Genomic DNA, 25,020 nt, shown 5'->3' with positions numbered 1-25,020 from the left:
GTGGATGCAGGGTCCACAGGGGACAGCCATAGTGGGACAGTTCTGCCTAGCCCACGGTCTAAGAAACAGTTGGCTGTAGGCGTTCGCCACCCCTCCTCCTCCTCCACCAGAAGGGAAGGCTCGTCCACAGAGCGCAGTCACACGACCACTCCATCCGCAGCTGCCAGTGTTGCACACGAGGTATCCCATTATCGAACAGCTAGTGGTAAGCATCAGCAGGCTGTGTTAGAAATGAAGTGTTTGGGCGACAACAGACACACCGCGGAAGTACTGGCTGAGTATTTGCAGCAACAAACTCAGTCATGGCTGGGCAGTGTACATCTTGAGGCAGGCAAGGTAGTCAGTGATAACGGAATGAATTTTATGGCTGCCATAGCCCTTTCAGAACTGAAACACATTCCTTGCCTGGCTCACACCTTGAACCTGATGGTGCAGTGCTTCCTCAAAAATTATCAGGAGTTACCAGCCCTGCTCCTGAAGATGCGAAGACTTTGCTCGCACATCCGCCGTTCGCCCGTACACTCCAGCCATATGCTGAACCATCAGCGATCGCTGAATCTTCCCCAGCACCACCTAATAATCGACGTTGCAACAAGGTGGAACTCCACACTGCACATGGTTCAGAGGCTGTGCGAACAGAGGCGTGCTGTCATTTATTTGTGATGATACACATACACGGGCAGGCAGTTGGATGGCAGACATGGAGTTGTCAGGTGTGCAGTGGTCGAAGCTCCAAGACCTGTGTCAAGTCCTTCAGTGTTCTGAGGAATGCACACGGCTGGTCAGTGCGGACGATGCCATCATAGGCATGAGCATCCCCCTAATGCGTCTGCTGATGCAAAGTTTGACGCACATTAAGGAGCAGGCGTCTGCAGCCGAGGAGGAGGGAAGCATTGATGACAGTCAGCCATTGTCTGCTCAGGGGACTCTCCAGGACGAGGTGGCGGACGAAGAGGAGGAGGATGATGGGGATGAATATTTATGGGAGCAGGATGCTTCTCGGGGCAATAGAAACTGGTGGCGTTGCAAGGTCAGGTACAGGGTTTTTGCGGGACACAAGTGATGTTGATTTGCAAGAAAGTGCTCCTCAACCCAGCACAAGCAGTGAATTGACACCTGGAACATTGGCCCACATGGCAGAGTATGCCTTGCGTATCCTAAAAAGGGACCCCCGCATTATCAAAATGATGCCCGATGACGATTACTGGTTGGCCTGCCTCCTGGATCCACGCTATAAGGGAAAATTACAAAATATTATGCCACATGAGAACCTTGAGCAAATATTGGCTACCAAACAAGCAACTCTTGTAGACCATTTGGTTCAGGCATTCCCAGCACACAGCGGCAGTGATGGTTCTCACACGAGCCGTAGGGGGCAACATGGCAGAGGTGTTAGAGGTGCACAAATCCGAAGTGGCGTTGGACAGAGGGGTTTTCTGACCAGGTTGTGGAGTGATTTCGCATTGACCGCTGACACGACAGGTAGTGCAGCATCAATTCAAAGTGACAGGAGACAACATTTGTCCAGTATAGTTACGAACTACTTTTCCTCCCTTATCGATGTTCTCCCTCACCCGTCATTCCCATTTGATTACTGGCCATCTAAAATAGACACCTGGCCTGAATTGGCAGAATATGCATTACAGGAGCTTGCTTGCCCGGCTGCTATCAGAAAGAGTATTCAGTGCTGCTGGTTCAATACTTACCGAAAAAAGGACATGTCTGGCTACCCGAAATGTTGATGATCTAACCTTCATTAAAATGAACCAATCATGGATTTCAAATTATTTTGCCCCACCTTCCCCTGCTGACAAGTAGCTTGCCGGAAAAAGTCTTGTTTTTGGCCTCCTCTTACTGACTAAACCAATTCCTCCATTTGCAGCTGCTGAATGTCCTCCATAGGCCATTTTTATACCTCCCTAATTGGGCTGACTCCCCCCACAGGGCTGTGGTCACCACCTGGCGCAAGCACCCATATGAGTGCTGTTTGCCTGGACAGGTGGGTGCGCCCACTCTTGGGAGACGGCACTGGCACAGGGTCCCTCATAGTACAATGAAGTGTCTCTGACGGTCTTGGTGCACAACCAACGTCAGACATTGTAATATGAGGGGCCCTGTGCCAGTACCGCCGGGCACGAGAGAGTGTTCCCCCCAGCTTGAACAGTGCTCTACCACTTGCAATACTTACCTCTCCCTGCTCCACCACTGTGTAGTCTGTGCTGTTAAATCCTTCAATGGCACTGCCAATACAAATTTGTTGAAATGATAGATGATAGTAAAAATATACAGGGGCCCTGCCCTCCATTTAGACCAGTTAATACTGTGTGCGAACTACCACTGTCTACTACTCAGTAGAGGAGCCCACCCCTGTACCTCGCTATGCCGCCTGTTTAGTCCTGTTACCAATTTTGAACTGCATTTAGCCTACTTTATTATTTGGGCCTATATCTGTGTTTCCTCCTCATCCTGCCCATTGCCCAGCCACTGCTAGATGAGTCTGCTGGTACATTGACCCAGACCACTGCATTCCCCTTGCACTCTACACAGCCACATACTATACCACCTTACACGGGGACAAAGAGGAAGGTGCAGATGAAAGTGCAGGTTCCTTCATCAGGTGGGGGGAGGAATACTCGTTGGCACTGGCACAGGGCCCCTCATAGTACGCAAAAGTGTCTCTGCCAGTGGGAGGCGCCACCCGCCGTCAAACACACCGCCGTACTATGAGGGGCCAGTGCCAATGCCAACGAGTGCACCCCCCTGCTTGCTCAGGATCACAGCACTTGCAAAGTTGAAATACCTCTCCCTGCTCCACCGCCGTGACGTATTCCGCGTTTCCTGGGCCCACGAAAATCTTGAGCCAGCCCTACCCCCCACAACTTTAGCCAAATGACCCCCAGTTTTCAATGCCTAACTATTATTATAAAGTAAATTAAGATTGACAAGCTTAAGAAATACGAATTGATGTTTTTGGCATTAAAATGGGCACTGTAGGTGTTTTCCTGTCCTCCACTCACTGCTGACTTTGATTCCCCATTGACTTGCATTGGGTTTCGTGTTTCGGTCGACCCCCGACTTTTTGCAGTAATCAGCCGATTTCACCCGACCCGACTTTTGGCAAAGAGAAACCCGACTCGATCCTAAAAAAAAAGTAAAAGTCGCTTAACTCTAATAGCAACATCACTGGAAAAATAATCCTGTGTAATCATGCTTTAATAAAATGTATTTTCTCATATTTGAAACTCATTCGTGGTGATCCTGGCCATTTTTTGTACACTTTTCTTTTTTCTTGAGTATTAATGGAAAAATAAAAAAGTTATTGCTCTCAGAATAAAGCGATGCAAAAATAATTTTTTTAATGTAAAATTGTGTTTTTTTTCTTGTATAATAGCGCCAAAACTTAAAAAAAATAAATAAGGTATCGCTGTAATCCTACTGACCCGAAGAATAAAACTGCTTTATCAATTTTACAACACGCAGAACAGTATAAACGCCTCCCCCCCCCCAAAAAAAAAAATTAATTAATGAATCGCTGGTTTTTGTTCATTCTGCCTCCAAAAAATCTGAATACAAGGCAATCAAAAAAAAAACACACTTGCCTGAAAATGGTACCAATAAAAATGTCAACTTGTCTCGCAAAAAACAAGACCGTACATGACTGGACCAAAATATGGAAAAATTATAGGTCTCAAAAAGTGGTGATACAAAAACTATTTTTTGCAATAAAATGCGTCTTTCAGTGTGTGACGGCTGTCAAACAAAAACCCGATATAAATAGTAAATCAAACCCCCCTTCATCACCCCCTTAGTTAGGGGAAAAATAAAATAAAAAAATGTATTTATTTCCATTTTCCCCAGTAGGGTTAGTGTTGGGGTTAGGGGTGTGTTGGGGTTAGGGTTGTAGTTAGAATTGGGGGGTTTCCACTGTTTAGGCACATCAGGGGGGCTCCAAACACGACATGGCATCCGATCTCAATTCCAGCCAATTCTGCATTGAAAAAGTCAAACGGTGCTCCTTCCCTTCCAAGCTCTGCCATGCGCCCAAACAGTGGTTTACCCCCACATATGGGGTATCGGTGTACTCAGGACAAATTGGACAACAACTTTTGTGGTCCAATTTCTCCTGTTACCCTTGGGAAAATAAAACAAATTGGCTCTGAAGTAAATTTTTTGTGAAAAAAGGTTAAATGTTCATTTTTATTTATACATTCTAAAAATTCCTGTGAAACACCTGAAGGGTTAATAAACTTATTGAATGTGGTTTTGAGCACCTTGAGGGGTGCAGTTTTTACAATGGTGTCACACTTGGGTATTTTCTATCATATAGACCCCTCAAAATGACTTCAAATAAGATGTCCCTAAAAAATATTGGTGTTGTAAAAATGAGAAATTGCTGGTCAACTTTTAACCCTTATAACTCCCTAACAAAAAAAAATTTTGGTTCCAAAATTGTGCTGATGTAAAATAAACAGGTGGGAAATGTTATTTATTAAGTATTTTGTGTGACATAGCTCTGTGAATTTAAGGGCATAAAAATTCAAAGTTGGAAAATTGCAAAATTTTCAAAATTTTCACCAAATTTCCATTGTTTTCACAAATAAGGGCAAGTCATATCCAAGATGTTTTACCGCTATCATGAAGTACAATATGTCACTAGAAAACATTGTCAGAATCACCAGGATCCGTTGAAGCGTTCCAGAGTTATAACCTCATAAAGGGACAGTGGCCAGAATTGTAAAAATTGGCCCGGTCATTAACGTGCAAACCACCCTTGCGGGTAAAGGGGTTAAGACTTTGGAGTGGCCTAGTCAAAGTCCTGACCTTAAGCCGACTGAGGTGCTGTGGCACGACCTTAAAAAGTCTGTTCATGCTTAAAAGCCCTCCAATGTGGCTGAATTATGACAATTCTGCAAAGATGAATGCTTAAAATTCCTCCAGAGCGTTGTAGAAGACCTAATGATTGATTGCAGTTGTTGCTGCTAAGGGTGACCCAACCAGTTATTAGGTGTAGGGCAATCACTTTCACACAGGGCCCTGCAGGTTTGGATTTCTTTTCCCCTTAATAATAAAGACCTAATTAATTAAAACTGACTTTTGTGAAGTGGAGTCTGACGCTACCTGCGCCTGCTGAGACTTCAGGAGCTATAACACTGCAGAGTTGAAGCTTAGGACAAGTGATGGGCCAAACCGAACAGTAAAGTTTGGGGTCCGTACCTAAAACCCAGTGTTATTGTATGGGCCCTGAACAAGGACTTCTCCTTTGTTCCGGCAGCCCGAACAAATTATATTGCAAGGCTGCCATTATCGCATTTTGGTCTCTGGTTTACATTTGCTGTAGATACTACATACCGGCCTATATAACTCGTGCGACCGCAACAGACAGCCTACTGTGGTCAGTGATGGACTGCAGCGGTCATTTTGGGATATATGACATCTATAGCATCAGCATCTAGACACGAGATCAATGGGGGACTTGAGGGTCTGATATTTTATCTGAGAGCTGTTAATTAAAAGTAAACTGGATAATCCCTTTAAATGATAAAATTCTAGATGCCAGTAGCCTCCACTAGGGGGAGCCCCGGAGCTTACTGAAAGTAGTTCATTCATAAAACTGTCATGGTCTCTCCCTGGTGGCTTTTAATCCAGGCGCAGCCTCCCCTTTAAGAGTTTATGGTGTCCGTGCCGGGATCCCTTCCTTTATTATGTGATATCTTCCACATTTTACTACTGCTTTTTGCATAAATAATACGTTAGACTGATAAATTCTGTTATATACTTATTTATTAATAATAGCTGTGTTGGAGGTATAGACTTCCCAACAAACATCTTCTTATAGGCCATCCCTGCCCGCTGGTGAAAACGGTAGGGTCTATGAGGAATATTTGGTAGGGTCGGGGGTCACACAGGACGGCGGTGGGTATGAGGTAAAGCTCTTTGGCTCAGATTGTGCTTGCAGAGATGTCTCTTGATTTTGCTGTCTGGTCAAGGCCGCCTTGTCTTCAACTTTGGTAACACTTTGGGGTAACGAGAAGCAAGTTTAGAGCGGCTGATAGAGTGATAGGGATGAAGGTGAGACTATATCAAAGCGTTGTTCCCATTAGACGCCATTACCGCTGCCGCTACCATCCAGATCGAGTTGGATACTTCTCTTGCGCAAAGCTCTTCTCTCACGCCTTCTCTTAATACTTTGAGGGTCCTGAAAACATAGCTCTGGATACCCTGATGACTCCTCGTGGGCGTGGCCTAGCTCTGCAGGGGTGGAGCCTTGCTGTGCAGCATCAGCGCCCTCTTCTGGTGGGGTGAAGCAGAAGCACTGCTCGCCCATTGTCACAAATGAATTTTTCCAGATGGTGTCGCACATTTTTACTCCTGATCCAAATTTCTAGAAGAAAATTTTAACAGGTTTGTTAGGGCACAATCACACGACTTTCTTGTGGCCAGATTCTCTCTACTAAGAGTTGTCGGCCGGTCTTCATCCTAAATTCCTACTCCCACGTACCCATTTATACTGAGTTCTGTCAACCCTTTAAGGCATATTTTCACATGGATCGGACATTTTGAAATCCAACACTTCTTTTCCCTGACCTATGCTAATAAGGGGAAAGCTGGGACACGACTATACGCATTAAATTAATAAAGATCATGCTGACTGCCTGCGGCCACCACTAGAGGGAGCATGGGAGCCTGTCTTATTGGGTTCACGGTGAGCTCCCTCTAGTGGTCGCTGGAGGCAGACAGATTATTTATCTAGATCTAAATGGGTTTTCTCACCTCTGTTCCGTGTCACAAAAGCCCAATTAAAAAAAGATTTAAAAAATGTTTTATGTTGTAACTAACACCTATGAACTCATGGCAAACTGGGAGCTGTATTTCCTATTCTGGTCAAATATGCAAAAACCTAAACAGCTGATCGGTCAGGGTGCCGGCCATCATAAACACATTAATCTGAGATGTGTGGCGTCATTAATAACTTAGTTGTGGAAAATCTATTTAAAGGGAATCTGCTTCCCACTGTCCAGAAGGTGAGGTGTGCGGTGACCTTTCACAAGGATGTGGATAGAAGGGGCTTTTGCAGAATATTCCAACATGGTATATTCTGGTATATAGGCAAACAGGATCATGGGGTGCATTAAAAGAGGTCTGGATACACATGATGAGAGCATTATACTGCCTCTGTACAAATCCCTAGTTAGACCGCACATGGAGTACTGTGTCCAGTTTTGGGCACCGGTGCTCAGGAAGGATATAATGGAACTAGAGAGAGTACAAAGGAGGGCAACAAAATTAATAAAGGGGATGGGAGAACTACAATACCCAGATAGATTAGCGAAATTAGGATTATTTAGTCTAGAAAAAAGACGACTGAGGGGCGATCTAATAACCATGTATAAGTATATAAGGGGACAATACAAATATCTCGCTGAGGATCTGTTTATAACAAGGAAGGTGACGGGCACAAGGGGGCATTCTTTGCGTCTGGAGGAGAGAAGGTTTTTCCACCAACATAGAAGAGGATTCTTTACTGTTAGGGCAGTGAGAATCTGGAATTGCTTGCCTGAGGAGGTGGTGATGGCGAACTCAGTCGAGGGGTTCAAGAGAGGCCTGGATGTCTTCCTGGAGCAGAACAATATTGTATCATACAATTATTAGGTTCTGTAGAAGGACGTAGATCTGGGGATTTATTATGATGGAATATAGGCTGAACTGGATGGACAAATGTCTTTTTTCGGCCTTACTAACTATGTTACTATGTTACTATGTTACTATGGTAAGAGGATCAGTGGTCCAGACCTCCCCCCCCCACAAAGGGATAAGTGCCACTCACAGAGGGGATTGGGTCAGGATGATGGGATAATTCGATCCTGTCATTCAGTGGGGTCAGGATTATTGTAAAAATTCCTATGGATGTGATGAGCAAGCTCCCTGCACACAGTAAAATCCTGAGATGGGGAAGCGGAGAGTACGGGTGGAATAGGATTACATATCTAGAGGAGGTACATGCACTCACCTGCTTGTATGTGACGCAGCCTTTGCTGCAATTTCTTTTAAGGTATGTAGTTTGTGAACATATTAAATCTTGTTTGCAAGCATCAAACCTGTATAGAGAATAGAGGTTATCCTACTTACGGTGATATTCCATAAAAACTATTTTCAGGGATTCAGAGAAATCGCATTCCTAACAAACTCTATAATACTCAAATGATGAAAAATAATATAACTACTATAATACTTCCCTTATGTGCATGAATATAACTACTATAATACTGCCCCTATGTACAATAATATAACTACTACAGGTCCTTCTCAAAAAATTAGCATATAGTGTTAAATTTCATTATTTACCATAATGTAATGATTACAATTAAACTTTCATATATTATAGATTCATTATCCACCAACTGAAATTTGTCAGGTCTTTTATTGTTTTAATACTGATGATTTTGGCATACAACTCCTGATAACCCAAAAAACCTGTCTCAATAAATTAGCATATTTCACCCATCCAATCAAATAAAAGTGTTTTTTAATAACAACCAAAAAAACCATCAAATAATAATGTTCAGTTATGCACTCAATACTTGGTCGGGAATCCTTTGGCAGAAATGACTGCTTCAATGCGGCGTGGCATGGAGGCAATCAGCCTGTGACACTGCTGAGATGTTATGGAGGCCCAGGATGCTTCAATATCGGCCTTAAGCTCATCCAGAGTGTTGGGTCTTGCGTCTCTCAACTTTCTCTTCACAATATCCCACAGATTCTCTATGGGGTTCAGGTCAGGAGAGTTGGCAGGCCAATTGAGCACAGTAATACCATGGTCAGTAAACCATTTACCAGTGGTTTTGGCACTGTGAGCAGGTGCCAGGTCGTGCTGAAAAATGAAATCTTCATCTCCATAAAGCATTTCAGCCGATGGAAGCATGAAGTGCTCCAAAATCTCCTGATAGCTAGCTGCATTGACCCTGCCCTTGATGAAACACAGTGGACCAACACCAGCAGCTGACATGGCACCCCACACCATCACTGACTGTGGGTACTTGACACTGGACTTCAGGCATTTTGGCATTTCCTTCTCCCCAGTCTTCCTCCAGACTCTGGCACCTTGATTTCCGAATGACATGCAAAATTTGCTTTCATCAGAAAAAAGTACTTGGGACCACTTAGCAACAGTCCAGTGCTGCTTCTCTGTAGCTCAAAAGTGGCTTTACCTGGGGAATGCGGCACCTGTAGCCCATTTCCTGCACACGCCTGTGCACGGTAGCTCTGGATGTTTCCACACCAGACTCAGTCCACTGCTTCCTCAGGTTCCCCAAGGTCTGGAATCGGTCCTTCTCCACAATCTTCCTCAGGGTCCGGTCTCCTCTTCTCGTTGTACAGCGTTTTCTGCCACATTGTTTCCTTCCAACAGACTTACCATTGAGGTGCCTTGATACAGCACTCTGGGAACAGCCTATTTGTTGAGAAATTTCTTTCTGGGTCTTACCCTCTTGCTTGAGGGTGTCAATGATGGCCTTCTTGACATCTGTCAGGTCGCTAGTCTTACCCATGATGGGGGTTTTGAGTAATGAACCAGGCAGGGAGTTTATAAAAGCCTCAGGTATCTTTTGCATGTGTTTAGAGTTAATTAGTTGATTCAGAAGATTAGGGTAATAGGTCGTTTAGAGAACCTTTTCTTGATATGCTAATTTATTGAGACAGGTTTTTTGGGTTATCAGGAGTTGTATGCCAAAATCATCAGTATTAAAACAATAAAAGACCTGACAAATTTCAGTTGGTGGATAATGAATCTATAATATATGAAAGTTTAATTGTAATCATTACATTATGGTAAATAATGAAATTTAACACTATATGCTAATTTTTTGAGAAGGACCTGTATAATACTGCCCTTATGTACAAGAATATAACTACTATAATACTGCCCCCTATGTGCAAGAATATAACTACTATATTACTGCCCCTATGTACAAGAATATAACTACTATAATACTGCCCCTATGTACAAGAATATAACTACTATAATACTGCCTCTGTGTAGAAGAATATAACTACTATAATACTGCCCCTATGTTCAAGAATATAACTACTATAATACTGCCCCTATGTTCAAGAATATAACTACTATAATACTGTCCCCTATGTACAAGAATATAACTACTATAATACTGCCCCCTATGTACAAGAATATACTATAATACTGTCCCTATGTACAAGAATATAACTACTATAATACTGCCCCATATGTACAGGAATATACTATAATACTGCCCCCTATGTACAAGAATATAACTACTATAATACTGCTCCCTATGTACAAGAATATAACTACTATAATACTGCTCCTATGTACAAGAATATAACTACTATAATACTGCTCCTATGTACAAGAATATACTATAATACTGTCCCTATGTACAAGAACATAACTACTATAATACTGCCCCTATGTACAAGAATATAACTACTATAATACTGTCCCTATGTACAAGAATATAACTACTATAATACTGTCCCTATGTACAAGAATATAACTACTATAATACTGCTCCTATGTACAAGAATATACTATAATACTGTCCCTATGTACAAGAATATAACTACTATAATACTGTCCCCTATGTACAAGAATATAACTACTATAATACTGTCCCCTATGTACAAGAATATACTATAATACTGTCCCTATGTACAAGAATATAACTACTATAATACTGCCCCCTATGTACAAGAATATACTATAATACTGTCCCTATATACAAGAATATAACTACTATAATACTGCTCCTATGTACAAGAATATAACTACTATAATACTGCCCCTATGTACAAGAATATAACTACTATAATATTGCCTCCTATGGACAAGAATATAACTACAATAATACTGCCCCCTATGTACAAGAATGTAACTACTATAATACTGCCCCTATGTACAAGAATATAACTACTATAATACTGCTGCCTATGGACAAGAATATAACTACTATAATACTGCCCAGTATGTACAAGAATATAACTACTATAATACTGCTCCTATGTACAAGAATATAACTACTATAATACTGCCCCTGTGTACAAGAATATAACTACTATAATACTGCCCCTGTGTACAAGAATATAACTACTATAATACTGCCCCTTTGTACAAGAATACAACTACTATAATACTGCCCCTACGTACAAGAATACAACTACTATAATACTGCCCAGTATGTACAAGAATATAACTACTATAATACTGCTCCTATGTACAAGAATATAACTACTATAATACTGCTCCTATGTACAAGAATATAACTACTATAATACTGCCCCTGTGTACAAGAATATAACTACTATAATACTGCCCCTATGTACAAGAATATAACTACTATAATACTGCTGCCTATGTACAAGAATATAACTACTATAATACTGCCCAGTATGTACAAGAATATAACTACTATAATACTGCTCCTATGTACAAGAATATAACTACTATAATACTGCCCCTGTGTACAAGAATATAACTACTATAATACTGCCCCTGTGTACAAGAATATAACTACTATAATACTGCCCCTTTGTACAAGAATACAACTACTATAATACTGCCCCTACGTACAAGAATACAACTACTATAATACTGCCCAGTATGTACAAGAATATAACTACTATAATACTGCTCCTATGTACAAGAATATAACTACTATAATACTGCCCCTGTGTACAAGAATATAACTACTATAATACTGCCCCCTATGTACAAGAATATAACTACTATAATACTGCCCCTATGTACAAGAATATAACTACTATAATACTGCCCCTGTGTACAAGAATATAACTACTATAATACTGCTCCTGTGTACAAGAATATAACTACTATAATACTGCCCCTGTGTACAAGAATATAACTACTATAATACTGCCCCTGTGTACAAGAATACAACTACTATAATACTGCCCCTTTGTACAAGAATACAACTACTATAATACTGCCCCTTTGTACAAGAATACAACTACTATAATACTGCCCCTTTGTACAAGAATACAACTACTATAATACTGCCCCTTTGTACAAGAATACAACTACTATAATACTGCCCCTTTGTACAAGAATACAACTACTATAATACTGCCCCTTTGTACAAGAATACAACTACTATAATACTGCCCCTTTGTACAAGAATACAACTACTATAATACTGCCCCTTTGTACAAGAATACAACTACTATAATACTGCCCCTTTGTACAAGAATACAACTACTATAATACTGCCCCTTTGTACAAGAATACAACTACTATAATACTGCCCCTTTGTACAAGAATACAACTACTATAATACTGCCCCTTTGTACAAGAATACAACTACTATAATACTGCCCCTTTGTACAAGAATACAACTACTATAATACTGCCCCTTTGTACAAGAATACAACTACTATAATACTGCCCCTTTGTACAAGAATACAACTACTATAATACTGCCCCTTTGTACAAGAATACAACTACTATAATACTGCCCCTTTGTACAAGAATACAACTACTATAATACTGCCCCTTTGTACAAGAATACAACTACTATAATACTGCCCCTTTGTACAAGAATACAACTACTATAATACTGCCCCTTTGTACAAGAATACAACTACTATAATACTGCCCCTTTGTACAAGAATACAACTACTATAATACTGCCCCTTTGTACAAGAATACAACTACTATAATACTGCCCCTACGTACAAGAATACAACTACTATAATACTGCCCAGTATGTACAAGAATACAACTACTATAATACTGCCCAGTATGTACAAGAATATAACTACTATAATACTGCTCCTGTGTACAAGAATATAACTACTATAATACTGCCCCTGTGTACAAGAATATAACTACTATAATACTGCCCCTGTGTACAAGAATACAACTACTATAATACTGCCCCTTTGTACAAGAATACAACTACTATAATACTGCCCCTACGTACAAGAATACAACTACTATAATACTGCCCCTACGTACAAGAATACAACTACTATAATACTGCCCCTACGTACAAGAATACAACTACTATAATACTGCCCAGTATGTACAAGAATACAACTACTATAATACTGCTCCTGTGTACAAGAATATAACTACTATAATACTGCCCCTGTGTACAAGAATATAACTACTATAATACTGCCCCTGTGTACAAGAATATAACTACTATAATACTGCCCCTTTGTACAAGAATACAACTACTATAATACTGCCCCTTTGTACAAGAATACAACTACTATAATACTGCCCCTTTGTACAAGAATACAACTACTATAATACTGCCCCTTTGTACAAGAATACAACTACTATAATACTGCCCCTTTGTACAAGAATACAACTACTATAATACTGCCCCTTTGTACAAGAATACAACTACTATAATACTGCCCCTACGTACAAGAATACAACTACTATAATACTGCCCAGTATGTACAAGAATACAACTACTATAATACTGCCCAGTATGTACAAGAATATAACTACTATAATACTGCTCCTGTGTACAAGAATATAACTACTATAATACTGCCCCTGTGTACAAGAATATAACTACTATAATACTGCCCCTGTGTACAAGAATACAACTACTATAATACTGCCCCTTTGTACAAGAATACAACTACTATAATACTGCCCCTACGTACAAGAATACAACTACTATAATACTGCCCCTACGTACAAGAATACAACTACTATAATACTGCCCCTACGTACAAGAATACAACTACTATAATACTGCCCAGTATGTACAAGAATACAACTACTATAATACTGCTCCTGTGTACAAGAATATAACTACTATAATACTGCCCCTGTGTACAAGAATATAACTACTATAATACTGCCCCTGTGTACAAGAATATAACTACTATAATACTGCCCCTTTGTACAAGAATACAACTACTATAATACTGCCCCTACGTACAAGAATACAACTACTATAATACTGCCCCTACGTACAAGAATACAACTACTATAATACTGCCCCTACGTACAAGAATACAACTACTATAATACTGCCCCTACGTACAAGAATACAACTACTATAATACTGCCCAGTATGTACAAGAATATAACTACTATAATACTGCTCCTATGTACAAGAATACAACTACTATAATACTGCCCCTTTGTACAAGAATACAACTACTATAATACTGCCCCTTTGTACAAGAATACAACTACTATAATACTGCCCCTACGTACAAGAATACAACTACTATAATACTGCCCCTTTGTACAAGAATACAACTACTATAATACTGCCCCTACGTACAAGAATACAACTACTATAATACTGCCCCTACGTACAAGAATACAACTACTATAATACTGCCCCTACGTACAAGAATACAACTACTATAATACTGCCCAGTATGTACAAGAATATAACTACTATAATACTGCTCCTATGTACAAGAATACAACTACTATAATACTGCCCCTTTGTACAAGAATACAACTACTATAATACTGCCCCTACGTACAAGAATACAACTACTATAATACTGCCCCTACGTACAAGAATACAACTACTATAATACTGCCCCTTTGTACAAGAATACAACTACTATAATACTGCCCCTACGTACAAGAATACAACTACTATAATACTGCCCCTACGTACAAGAATACAACTACTATAATACTGCCCCTACGTACAAGAATATAACTACTATAATACTGCCCCTACGTACAAGAATATAACTACTATAATACTGCCCCTGTGTACAAGAATATAACTACTATAATACTGCCCAGTATGTACAAGAATATAACTACTATAATACTGCTCCTATGTACAAGAATATAACTACTATAATACTGCCCCTGTGTACAAGAATATAACTACTATAATACTGCCTCCTGTGTAGAAGAATATCCCTACTATCATCCTAGACTATATGAGAGGAGCGGGTGGACATTGTAGTCTTACCATTCACTACAGAAGTTTTCACAGAGGGGGAGCATATGGATTCCAGCAACAGATCCCGGGAGAATCCTCTTAGAGATGTGCGGGGAGCAGAGATACATACACTGGACTCTGCTGACGTATTCCTCGCACCTGAGAGACATAACCAGTGAGCAATGCAGTAAATGACGCGGCCAGTCATTAGAAATGGCAGGAATCTGGTTACCTGGGACTGAGGGATCCACACCCTGCCCACGGGAAGGAGACTGAGGAAGCAGCGTCTATGAGATCCTGGGAACAGCAGGAATCTGAGAGGAAAATACAGAATGGTCACTATGGAGATATTTCGAGCCTTAGGTTCTCCGTAGTGCTGATGCTCATGGCGGGAAGAAAGAGGAGGAACAGGTGCGTATCAGACAAGATCAGGCGCCATTAATTCCGCGGCAGTTAACAGACATTTTCCCTGTCCCCGTTGGGGCTCACAATCTGAATTCCCGATCAGTATGAGCCCATTAACCTTGGACCTTCCCAGCCTGATAATATCAGCTGCCTGCTTTACCTTTGCTGGTTACTAAAAATGGGAGGGACCCACATAATTCTTTTCATTTATTTAATTATAAAAGGCTGTCCAATAAGATCCACAGGGGGTAATTTTGTTATAGTCGGGGGGTTGTGCAATGATATGTCTGTCTATATTATCTATCTCTATAGCATTCACTGCTGTGTGAAAACGCAGCAAATCTGCATGTTAGAGCATTTTTGATTGACCTCATTGAAGTCAATGGGCGACAAAACGCTGAAAGAATTGACATGCTGCAGAATCTGCAAGTCACAAATATCCAGCGTGTGTATGAGACTTCAGGACGCTGATTTTGTCAGAAATCCAAGTTGTCAAAAGCAAATTCCCAAAGTGCATATGGGTACCTCCTGTAGTTCTTTCAACTGAGTGCTGAGCTATGTATAACCCCGCCCACACCACTGATTGGCAGCTTTCTGTTTAAACTGTGCATAGGCAGAAAGCTGCCAATCAGTGGTTTTTTTTTGGGGGGGGGGGCGTGGCTGGATTAAGTGGCTGCAGGTTTACTAGTCCTCTAGTGATAATCTCCTGCTGATAAAATACTGATTTTATCAAAACTACAGCAAGCAGTCAAATAAATGACACATCACAGGAATCAGGGTCTCTGCCCCTACTTCATGCTGCTCTCAAATTAGGTGACAGATCACCTTTAAACTAAATGAAGTGGCCAGGGCTCCTCCAGCCTCTTAGATAAGCACTTTAAGATTTAGCCTGGTTGCACATTGTAAGGCCATGTTCAAACTGACTCTTTTTGCTGAGGTTTTCGGAGCAGAAACTCAGCGGAAAATCAACAGTTTGTGGAGTTTTGAAATCTGCAGTCTTTTTGCACCAAAAACTCATTAAAAAACTTAGTGTGCATCTAAACTATTGGAGATCTGATTCAGTAGAGCCGGAGGAGGGAATACAAAAGTTGTAAACCATTTCTGTCCCCACTACCGTTCCTCTTTATCCTGTCCCAACTACTGTTTCTCTTAATCCTGTCCCAACTACTGTTCCTCTTTATCCTGTCCCCACTACTGTTCCTCTTTATCCTGTCCCAACTACTGTTTCTCTTAATCCTGTCCCAACTACTGTTTCTCTTTATCCTGTCCCCACTACTGTTTCTCTTTATCCTGTCCCCACTACTGTTTCTCTTTATCCTGTCCCCACTACCGTTCCTCTTTATCCTGTCCCCACTACCGTTCCTCTTTATCCTGTCCCCACTACCGTTCCTCTTTATCCTGTCCCAACTACTGTTTCTCTTAATCCTGTCCCAACTACTGTTTCTCTTAATCCTGTCCCCACTACTGTTCCTCTTTATCCTGTCCCCACTACTGTTCCTCATTATCCTGTCCCCACTACCGTTCCTCTTTATCCTGTCCCCACTACCGTTCCTCTTTATCCTGTCCCCACTACTGTTCCTCTTAATCCTTTCCCCACCACTCTTCCTCTTTATCTTGTTACCCACCTTTTGGATGTAACTTGGGTATAACTAGTTCTAGCAGCTCTAAGGGATCAGCTCTACACATGATCAACGTGGCTCATAAGGGTTTTCACATGTAAGCTCTGACAACTGCACATGACAAGATAATGGAGGTCTGCAGTTGTCACCCAGTGGAAGCAACTATAGAGCTATGCAAGAGCCCCAGCAAATTCCTGCAGATAGCTGGAAGATGGTGCTTCTGCATGTCCACGCCAACTTCCAAGAACGTAGAAGACCACACAGCGAATATATGGTGATCAAGCAAATTATTCTGGACACAGCAGACCATAATCACTTGGAAAGATCAGAATAGTGCGAGAGGATGGCCAGTACCAAGACCGGTGGAAGCACTCATAAAATGGAACATGACACGGATGGAGGAGCTTAAAGGGAGTCTGTCAGCAGGTTTTTGCCATGTAATCTAAGAGCAGCTTGGTATAGGGGAAAATACACTGATTCCAGTTATGTATAACTTACTAGGCTGTTTTAATAAAACCAGTGTTTTATCGGCAGGAGATTATCACTAGAGGACTAGGTATCTAGTTACTCCTGGTCCAACCACGCCCCCATCACTGATTGGCTGCTTTCTGTGCACACTTTGCTGCCAATCAGTGGTGTGGGCGGGGTTATTCAGAGTTCCGCATTCTGAGCTCTGTAGCAGAGAGAACTGTGATTGTATCAAGATGACATCATGCAGACCAGCAAGTAACACATCGCTGGAATTAGGGTCTCAGCCCCTACATCATGCTGCTCTCCAATTACATAGCAAAAGCCTGGTGACAGATTCCCTTTAAAGATCAAACAACAGAAAATAAATTCTGGGAGGCTTCCACAAAACCATTGAGGTGGTCACGCTTGAGTAGACATCCCCTCAATATTGAACACTTGTTTAGGATGTCCAAAGGCTCTGGTCAGTGTTTCACTCCATGACCTCGGGCCTCTAAAGCCCATGTGAAAGCAGCACCAGCGATGGCAGCATACCCTGGAAGTTAGGGTAGGGGGTCACCAAGTGATCTACCACTGACTGCACCGTATTCGGGCTGCGATTAACAACTTGTCCAATTTGGTCAAACCAAGTACTTAAGTTGAGCTTGAAAAATTTCCCTCCCGGAACCCAAAAGTTGCAGTTCTGCTCACGGCTGGAGTACTGCTGGCACTTGGTCAGTCCCGGCTCAGGGCTGGCACTCAACTTCTGCTTCTTGTTTACTAGGCAAACGTCTGGAGATCCCGAGGACTGGGAGAATATCAGAAATGAGCCGACGAGGCAGAGGAACAATGGAGACATTCTGTCCTGCGGAAAGATAGAGCGAATAACAAGCACTGCTACAGTAACAGCATACAGTGAGTAACAGTATATCTGTATAACCAGGATACTCGCCCGACTACTACCACTGACAATGCTGAGCCTTGTAGGACACCTCCAACACCCTGAAAACCTGTATTACAGTAATCCTGTGCCGTTATCTCCCTTTGACCAATTTGGACGAAAACACGATATCGATACAACTGCCCTGCTGGAAAGAAGAATCCACCAAGATGAGCTGAACGGTCATTTCCACAATGTATTTCGGTGCTGGACTAGAGTCATTGATAAGTGAAAAAAAAAACAATTGCATCTTCTAATTCCAATAGTTTTTTTTTTTCACTTGTAAAATACGCTAGTCCGGCACTGAAACGCGCTGTGGAAATAAAAACCTTTCAACCCGACTCCTGATCCCCTTATTACCCTGTAACCTCTTATTACAGTAACCCGGCTCCTGATCCTCTTATTACCCCTGTAACCTCTTATTACAGTAACCCGGCTCCTGATCCTCTTATTACCCCTGTAACTTCTTATTACAGTACCCCGGCTCCTGATCCTCTTATTACCCCTGTAACTTCTTATACTCGTGCACTAGCTCCTGATCTTCTTATTACCCTGTAACCTCTTATTACAGTAACCCGGCTCCTGATCCTCTTATTACCCTGTAACCTCTTATTACAGTAACCCGGCTCCTGATCCTCCTATTACCCTGTAACCTCTTATTACAGTAACCCGGCTCCTGATCCTCTTATTACCCTGTAACCTCTTATTACAATAACCCGGCTCCTGATCCTCTTATTACCCCTGTAACCTCTTATTACAGTAACCCGGCTCCTGATCCTCTTATTACCCTGTAACCTCTTATTACAGTAACCCGGCTCCTGATCCTCTTATTACCCTGTAACCTCTTATTACAGTAACCCGGCTCCTGATCCTCTTATTACCCTGTAACCTCTTATTACAGTAACCCGGCTCCTGATCCTCTTATTACCCTGTAACCTCTTATTACAGTAACCCGGCTCCTGATCCTCTTATTACCCTGTAACCTCTTATTACAGTAACCCGGCTCCTGATCCTCCTATTACCCTGTAACCTCTTATTACAGTAACCCGGCTCCTGATCCTCTTATTACCCTGTAACCTCTTATTACAGTAACCCGGCTCCTGATCCTCCTATTACCCTGTAACCTCTTATTACAGTAACCCGGCTTCTGATCCTCCTATTACCCTGTAACCTCTTATTACAGTAACCCGGCTCCTGATCCTCTTATTACCCCTGTAACCTCTTATTACAGTAACCCGGCTCCTGATCCTCTTATTACACTGTAACCTCTTATTACAGTACCCCGGCTCCTGATCCTCTTATTACCCCTGTACCCTCTTATTACAGTAACCCGGCTCCTGATCCTCTTATTACCCTGTAACCTCTTATTACAGTAACCCGGCTCCTGATCCTCTTATTACCCTGTAACCTCTTATTACAGTAACCCGACTCCTGATCCTCTTATTACCCTGTAACCTCTAATTACAGTAACCCGGCTCCTGATCCCCTTATTACCCTGTAACCTCTTATCACAGTAACCCGGCTCCTGATCCTCTTATTACCCTGTAACCTCTTATTACAGTAACCCGGTTCCTGATCCTCTTATTACCCTGTAACCTCTTATTACAGTAACCCGGCTCCTGATCCTCTTATTACCCCTGTAACCTCTTATTACAGTAACCCGGCTCCTGATCCTCTTATTACCCTGTAACCTCTTATTACAGTAACCCGGCTCCTGATCCCCTTATTACCCCTGTATCCTCTTATTACAGTAACCCGGCTCCTGATCCTCTTATTACCCTGTAACCTCTAATTACAGTAACCCGGCTCCTGATCCTCTTATTACCCTGTAACCTCTTATTACAGTAACCCGGCTCCTGAGCCTCTTATTACCCCTGTAACCTCTTATTACAGTAACCCGGCTCCTGATCCTCTTATTACCCTGTAACCTCTTATTACAGTAACCCGGCTCCTGATCCTCTTATTACCCCTGTAACCTCTTATTACAGTAACCCGGCTCCTGATCCTCTTATTACCCCTGTAACCTCTTATTACAGTAACCCGGCTCCTGATCCTCTTATTACCCCTGTAACCTCTTATTACAGTAACCCGGCTCCTGATCCTCTTATTACCCCTGTAACCTCTTATTACAGTAACCCGGCTCCTGATCCTCTTATTACCCCTGTAACCTCTTATTACAGTAACCCGGCTCCTGATCCTCTTATTACCCCTGTAACCTCTTATTACAGTAACCCGGCTCCTGATCCTCTTATTACCCCTGTAACTTCTTATACTCGTGCACTAGCTCCTGATCTTCTCATGTGTCACCTTATTATAATAGTAACCCTTTTCCTCGTATTACAGTGGTCCAGCTTCTATCCTATCCTATGAAGTGTTTTTACAATAACCCTCTTCTTCTTTAGCTATATTTTATATTTTAATAGCCTTATCTCCCCTGTAACCTGTTATAATGGTGACCCGGCTCTGGACGGTCTCGGAAGTGTCACTGTGCGTAATTCCCTGAGTCACATATGACATCACTAATGCCGAACTCTGCCGATATCATCCCCTCAGGCTGTAAACACTTTGTCCTACAGATTAACCCTGGGATTTATTTATACACAGCCTCCCTGCCGTGCGCACATTGCACACTACCTGTCCTTCAGTTGCGCCCAATATGGCTCGAAATAGCACCCGCATATGGTGGCGAATGGGTGATTTTGGATGTCATGGTATAGCAGAATAGCACCTGTTGCTTTGATCCCCCCATCTGCAGTGACTGACGTTTCTCCGCACTCAGAGTATCCTTATATGCTGACTACTTTCCAGAATCCCCTGTCAGGACCCCCATCATCCCCAGTAAGGGTCTCACCTTGATGCGGTGTTGCAGGCTGGTACCTGGCGCAGTCACTGTTCTGTGTCTTCCCTATGCAGTGATTCTGCCTCCTGTATCTAAAGATTTCCTGCAACCTCCCCCTCCCTACATCATATCCCCTTATCTCCTCCCTCCTCCTCCCCTACTGGACCGGCCACTGGATGTCCCCTGCTCTACAGGGTCTCATCTATCCATGTCCCTGGTCAGAGGGTCGCCCAACTATCCGGTATTCTCCATCTGCGCTGTATATACAGTATGTGTGTGTGTGTGTGTGTATATATATATATATATATATATATATATATATATATATATATATATATATATGGATCTACAGTATATTGCTCATAAAATTATGGGAACACTTAAACCACACATGGGATTTTGATGAACAATATAATTAAAATATATATATTTTCTGATATAAATTGTGTGCTTCATTAGTGGCAACCAAAATCGTCAACCAATCGAGGTCCGGATTCAAAATTAGCCCAAAATTCAAAGTAAAGAATTGAAATCACAGAGGGATCTAATTTGCTTCCATTTCATGACTGCGGCTCATAATTTGACCCGTAGTGATGTTTGGCCCCCACATGTCTGTGTGCCCTCGTGATAATGTCTGGGCTCCTGATGAGATGACGGATGGTGTCCTGGGGGATCTCCTCATAGACCTGAATCAGGACATCAGTGATCCTCAGGATAGTTTCTGCCGATACTTGGTCATGTTGGATGCACTGATGCAGAAGTTATCAATCGAATTTAGGTCAAGGGAACGTGAGGACCAGTCACTGGCACCACTGTCTCCATTATCTAGGAACTGCCTACACACTATTTCCGTATGATGCCGGGCAGTGTTGGACTGGGGTGCCAAGGGCCCACCAGTTGCTCACTATCTGCCTGTTGTTCCCAGCACCGATCTCCGATGGCACAGATCGGACATAGATTCCTCCCACCGGCGATTCGCCATCTTTTGTTGATGTCATCTTGATAGAGCAGTGGCTTTTCATCCACTCTGCTCTGTTGATGGGGCGCAACTTCTTACGTCATGCTGATGGATAGCCAGCTCCCCACCGTCTAAATGGAAGTCAATCTAGCAGTCTCAGACCCTGCCAAGCTGTGATTGGCAGTGTTTGAGTGAGAGGAGTGAAAGCTCACAACCCGAAAAAAGACTCATCCAGTTGGACTGCAATTAGAAATTTTACATACTGCACTCTAAAAGCAACAAATGTGAATATCTCTGCAACGGATGGACGCAGCCCAAAATGGAAAACATCATTAGGAGAGCTGTCATGATATGTCAGTCTAAAGAAAGAGAGTGGGGCCTAAAAGTGACCATGGAACTGGGACCCCTTTCCCAGGGGTACTGTTTATGGTAGAGAGGCCTGGGTCTCCAACCTTACTATGCTCCTGTTAAACCCTAATCTGTTCCCTCCCCCACCCCATGTGACAGAGGAGAGAAATGTAAGGGAAACAAGACACAAAGACAGACAGGGGTAGCCAAAAACCACTATCATACAAAACACTCACCAAAAGTAGGGATAAGGAAAAGGAGGAATAAAGAAATGAAGTAGGAATAAGGATGAGGAGATAAGCACTCACGAAACTACTGCACACAGAACACTCCAATAACTACTCTCAACTGTGCAGCTCAACACGTCCAGGAAGAATATTCTTTCACTGGCAAGGAAGAAATGCCCAGAGCTAGAATATGTAGGGAGGGGAAATTATATCAGCAGCTCCAGCTGAGAGCAACTACTCTATATGTTCCCAGCCTTTAAACCTTTCAGCACTGATGGAAAGGAAATTCATTTAAAATAGGACACAAATCACACCGTCTCTAATGAGGACCTGCGATTCATTACCCAATGTGACCTTTTAACTCCAGGTCTTCCAGGGGGACGTGACACCGTCGAGACAGGTCCTCTTTAACAGCAGTCATGCCATTGGGTATTACTCTGACGTTTGTGCTAGCCTCCAAGGATATGCCTCCTAAGACCATTAGTGACCCACCACCATCATGTGGTCATGCTGCATGATGTTGCAAGAAGCATGAAGCTCACCACAATGTCTCCAAATTCTTTATCGCCGCCTGTCACGTGATCAGTGTGAACCTCTGACCTGTAAAGAGAAAGGGGCGTCAATGGTGGATCTGACAATTCTGGTCTTCTCTGTTCAATGCCAAACTACATGGTGCTGGGCTGTGAGCACCGATCCCAATATAGGACTTTAGGCCCTCATGAAGTCCGTTTCTGATAGTTTGGAGACATGCACACAAGTAGTTGAATGAAAGTCATTATGTAGGGCTTTGGCCATCTCCTCCTGTCCCTCCTCGCACAGACACTGGTCCTGCTGCTGGGCTGATGTTCTTCTATGGCCCTTTCCAGCTCTCCTCATGTAGTGACTGTGTCCTGGTATCTGCTCCATGTTGTGGAGACTTATGACAGCAAGTATGGATGTGCCATCCTGGTGCGGCCAGACCACCTGAATGGGCTGCAGGTACCACCTCATGTTACCAGTAATGACCAGAATATGAGGGAAAATCAAAACTAGAGAGGAGCCAGTCAGGAGTGATAAGGAGAGGAATAGTCAGTGTCCACCTCCTATAAAACTATTCCCTATGGGGAGAACAGTATGTAGAGGCATCGTAATGTGATTGACTGTCGGGGACTGTGTACGGGGTATCGTACTGAGTAGGAACACTAACGGGCTTCACAAGGAGCAATATTTCTTGACACTGGTATTGTTGAACCTCCGGTGAAATATCGGCAATATCAGCTCTTATTGTCCCCCACCCCAAAACCCTTCCCCCACTACGATTTACCAATAAAACCATAGCATAAGAGTTTGGATTATTTTGGCCACAGCAGCCTTTATTTAAACAAACAGAAAATAAAATTCAAGGGTCCTTGAAGCTCCAAAATCTGGCGATTTTTCCAAAAACAGAAACCACAAACCATAATTACTCCCAGTCTTTACCCCACTGACTCGCGAGCACCATAACCCGTCCTAAAGTGTTTCACTGGACATTTCAACTTCCAGGGACCTGACATTCCATTGCCACAAGTCCCCTCCATATCATAAAAGCCCCCCAGACCAATTTGGAACTAACTTCAAGGACTCCACAACCGCCAATTGCCTCCATGACCTGAAATTTTCCCAGAATTCAAAAAATCCCCAATGTTATAACTTAAGGGAGGGTCGGCGGAACTACCAATGACCCCTGACAGCGTGATAATAATGGCTCCTCCCCTTCCTGTCCCAATAAATCCCCCAAATCTGGGCCCACCTCTCTCCAGATGATACCCCCATCTCCCTCCAACCCATTGTAATGCCGGCTATGATCTGAATTTAGTGTAGTGGGCTCTGGTCTGGGGTCTGTATTAGTGCAGTGGGATCTGGTCTGGGGTCTGTATTAGTGCAGTGGGGCTCTGGTCTGGGGTCTGTATTAGTGTAGTGGGCTCTGCTCTGGGGTCTGTATTAGTGTAGTGGGCTCTGCTCTGGGGTCTGTATTAGTGCAGTGGGGCTCTGGTCTGGGGTCTGTATTAGTGTAGTGGGCTCTGCTCTGGGGTCTGTATTAGTGCAGTGGGGCTCTGGTCTGGGGTCTGTATTAGTGTAGTGGGCTCTGCTCTGGGGTCTGTATTAGTGTAGTGGGCTCTGCTCTGGGGTCTGTATTAGTGCAGTGGGGCTCTGGTCTGGGGTCTGTATTAGTGTAGTGGGCTCTGCTCTGGGGTCTGTATTAGTGCAGTGGGGCTCTGGTCTGGGGTCTGTATTAGTGTAGTGGGCTCTGGTCTGGGGTCTTTATTAGTGCAGTGGGGCTCT

The 25,020-nt window shown here is 42.7% G+C and overlaps 1 protein-coding gene across 1 annotated transcript; it reads right to left on the bottom strand.

Annotated features, from left to right (window-relative positions):
- Window positions 1-5,763: 5,763 nt before the first annotated feature.
- Window positions 5,764-23,709, bottom strand: LOC138674674 (riboflavin-binding protein-like). Its single transcript, XM_069762488.1, has 7 exons — window positions 23,537-23,709; window positions 23,262-23,319; window positions 18,119-18,272; window positions 15,169-15,250; window positions 14,967-15,095; window positions 8,009-8,096; window positions 5,764-6,382 (listed from the first exon to the last, which is right to left on the bottom strand). Exons 1-7 carry the CDS (start codon window positions 23,707-23,709, stop codon window positions 6,098-6,100), a joined length of 969 nt encoding a protein of 322 aa, XP_069618589.1. The 3' UTR covers window positions 5,764-6,097.
- Window positions 23,710-25,020: the final 1,311 nt, after the last annotated feature.

Source organism: Ranitomeya imitator, chromosome 4 (genome assembly GCF_032444005.1).
Source record: "Ranitomeya imitator isolate aRanImi1 chromosome 4, aRanImi1.pri, whole genome shotgun sequence".
In the NCBI taxonomy this organism is placed as follows: domain Eukaryota; kingdom Metazoa; phylum Chordata; class Amphibia; order Anura; family Dendrobatidae; genus Ranitomeya; species Ranitomeya imitator.
This window is presented reverse-complemented; position numbering and strand designations above follow the sequence as displayed.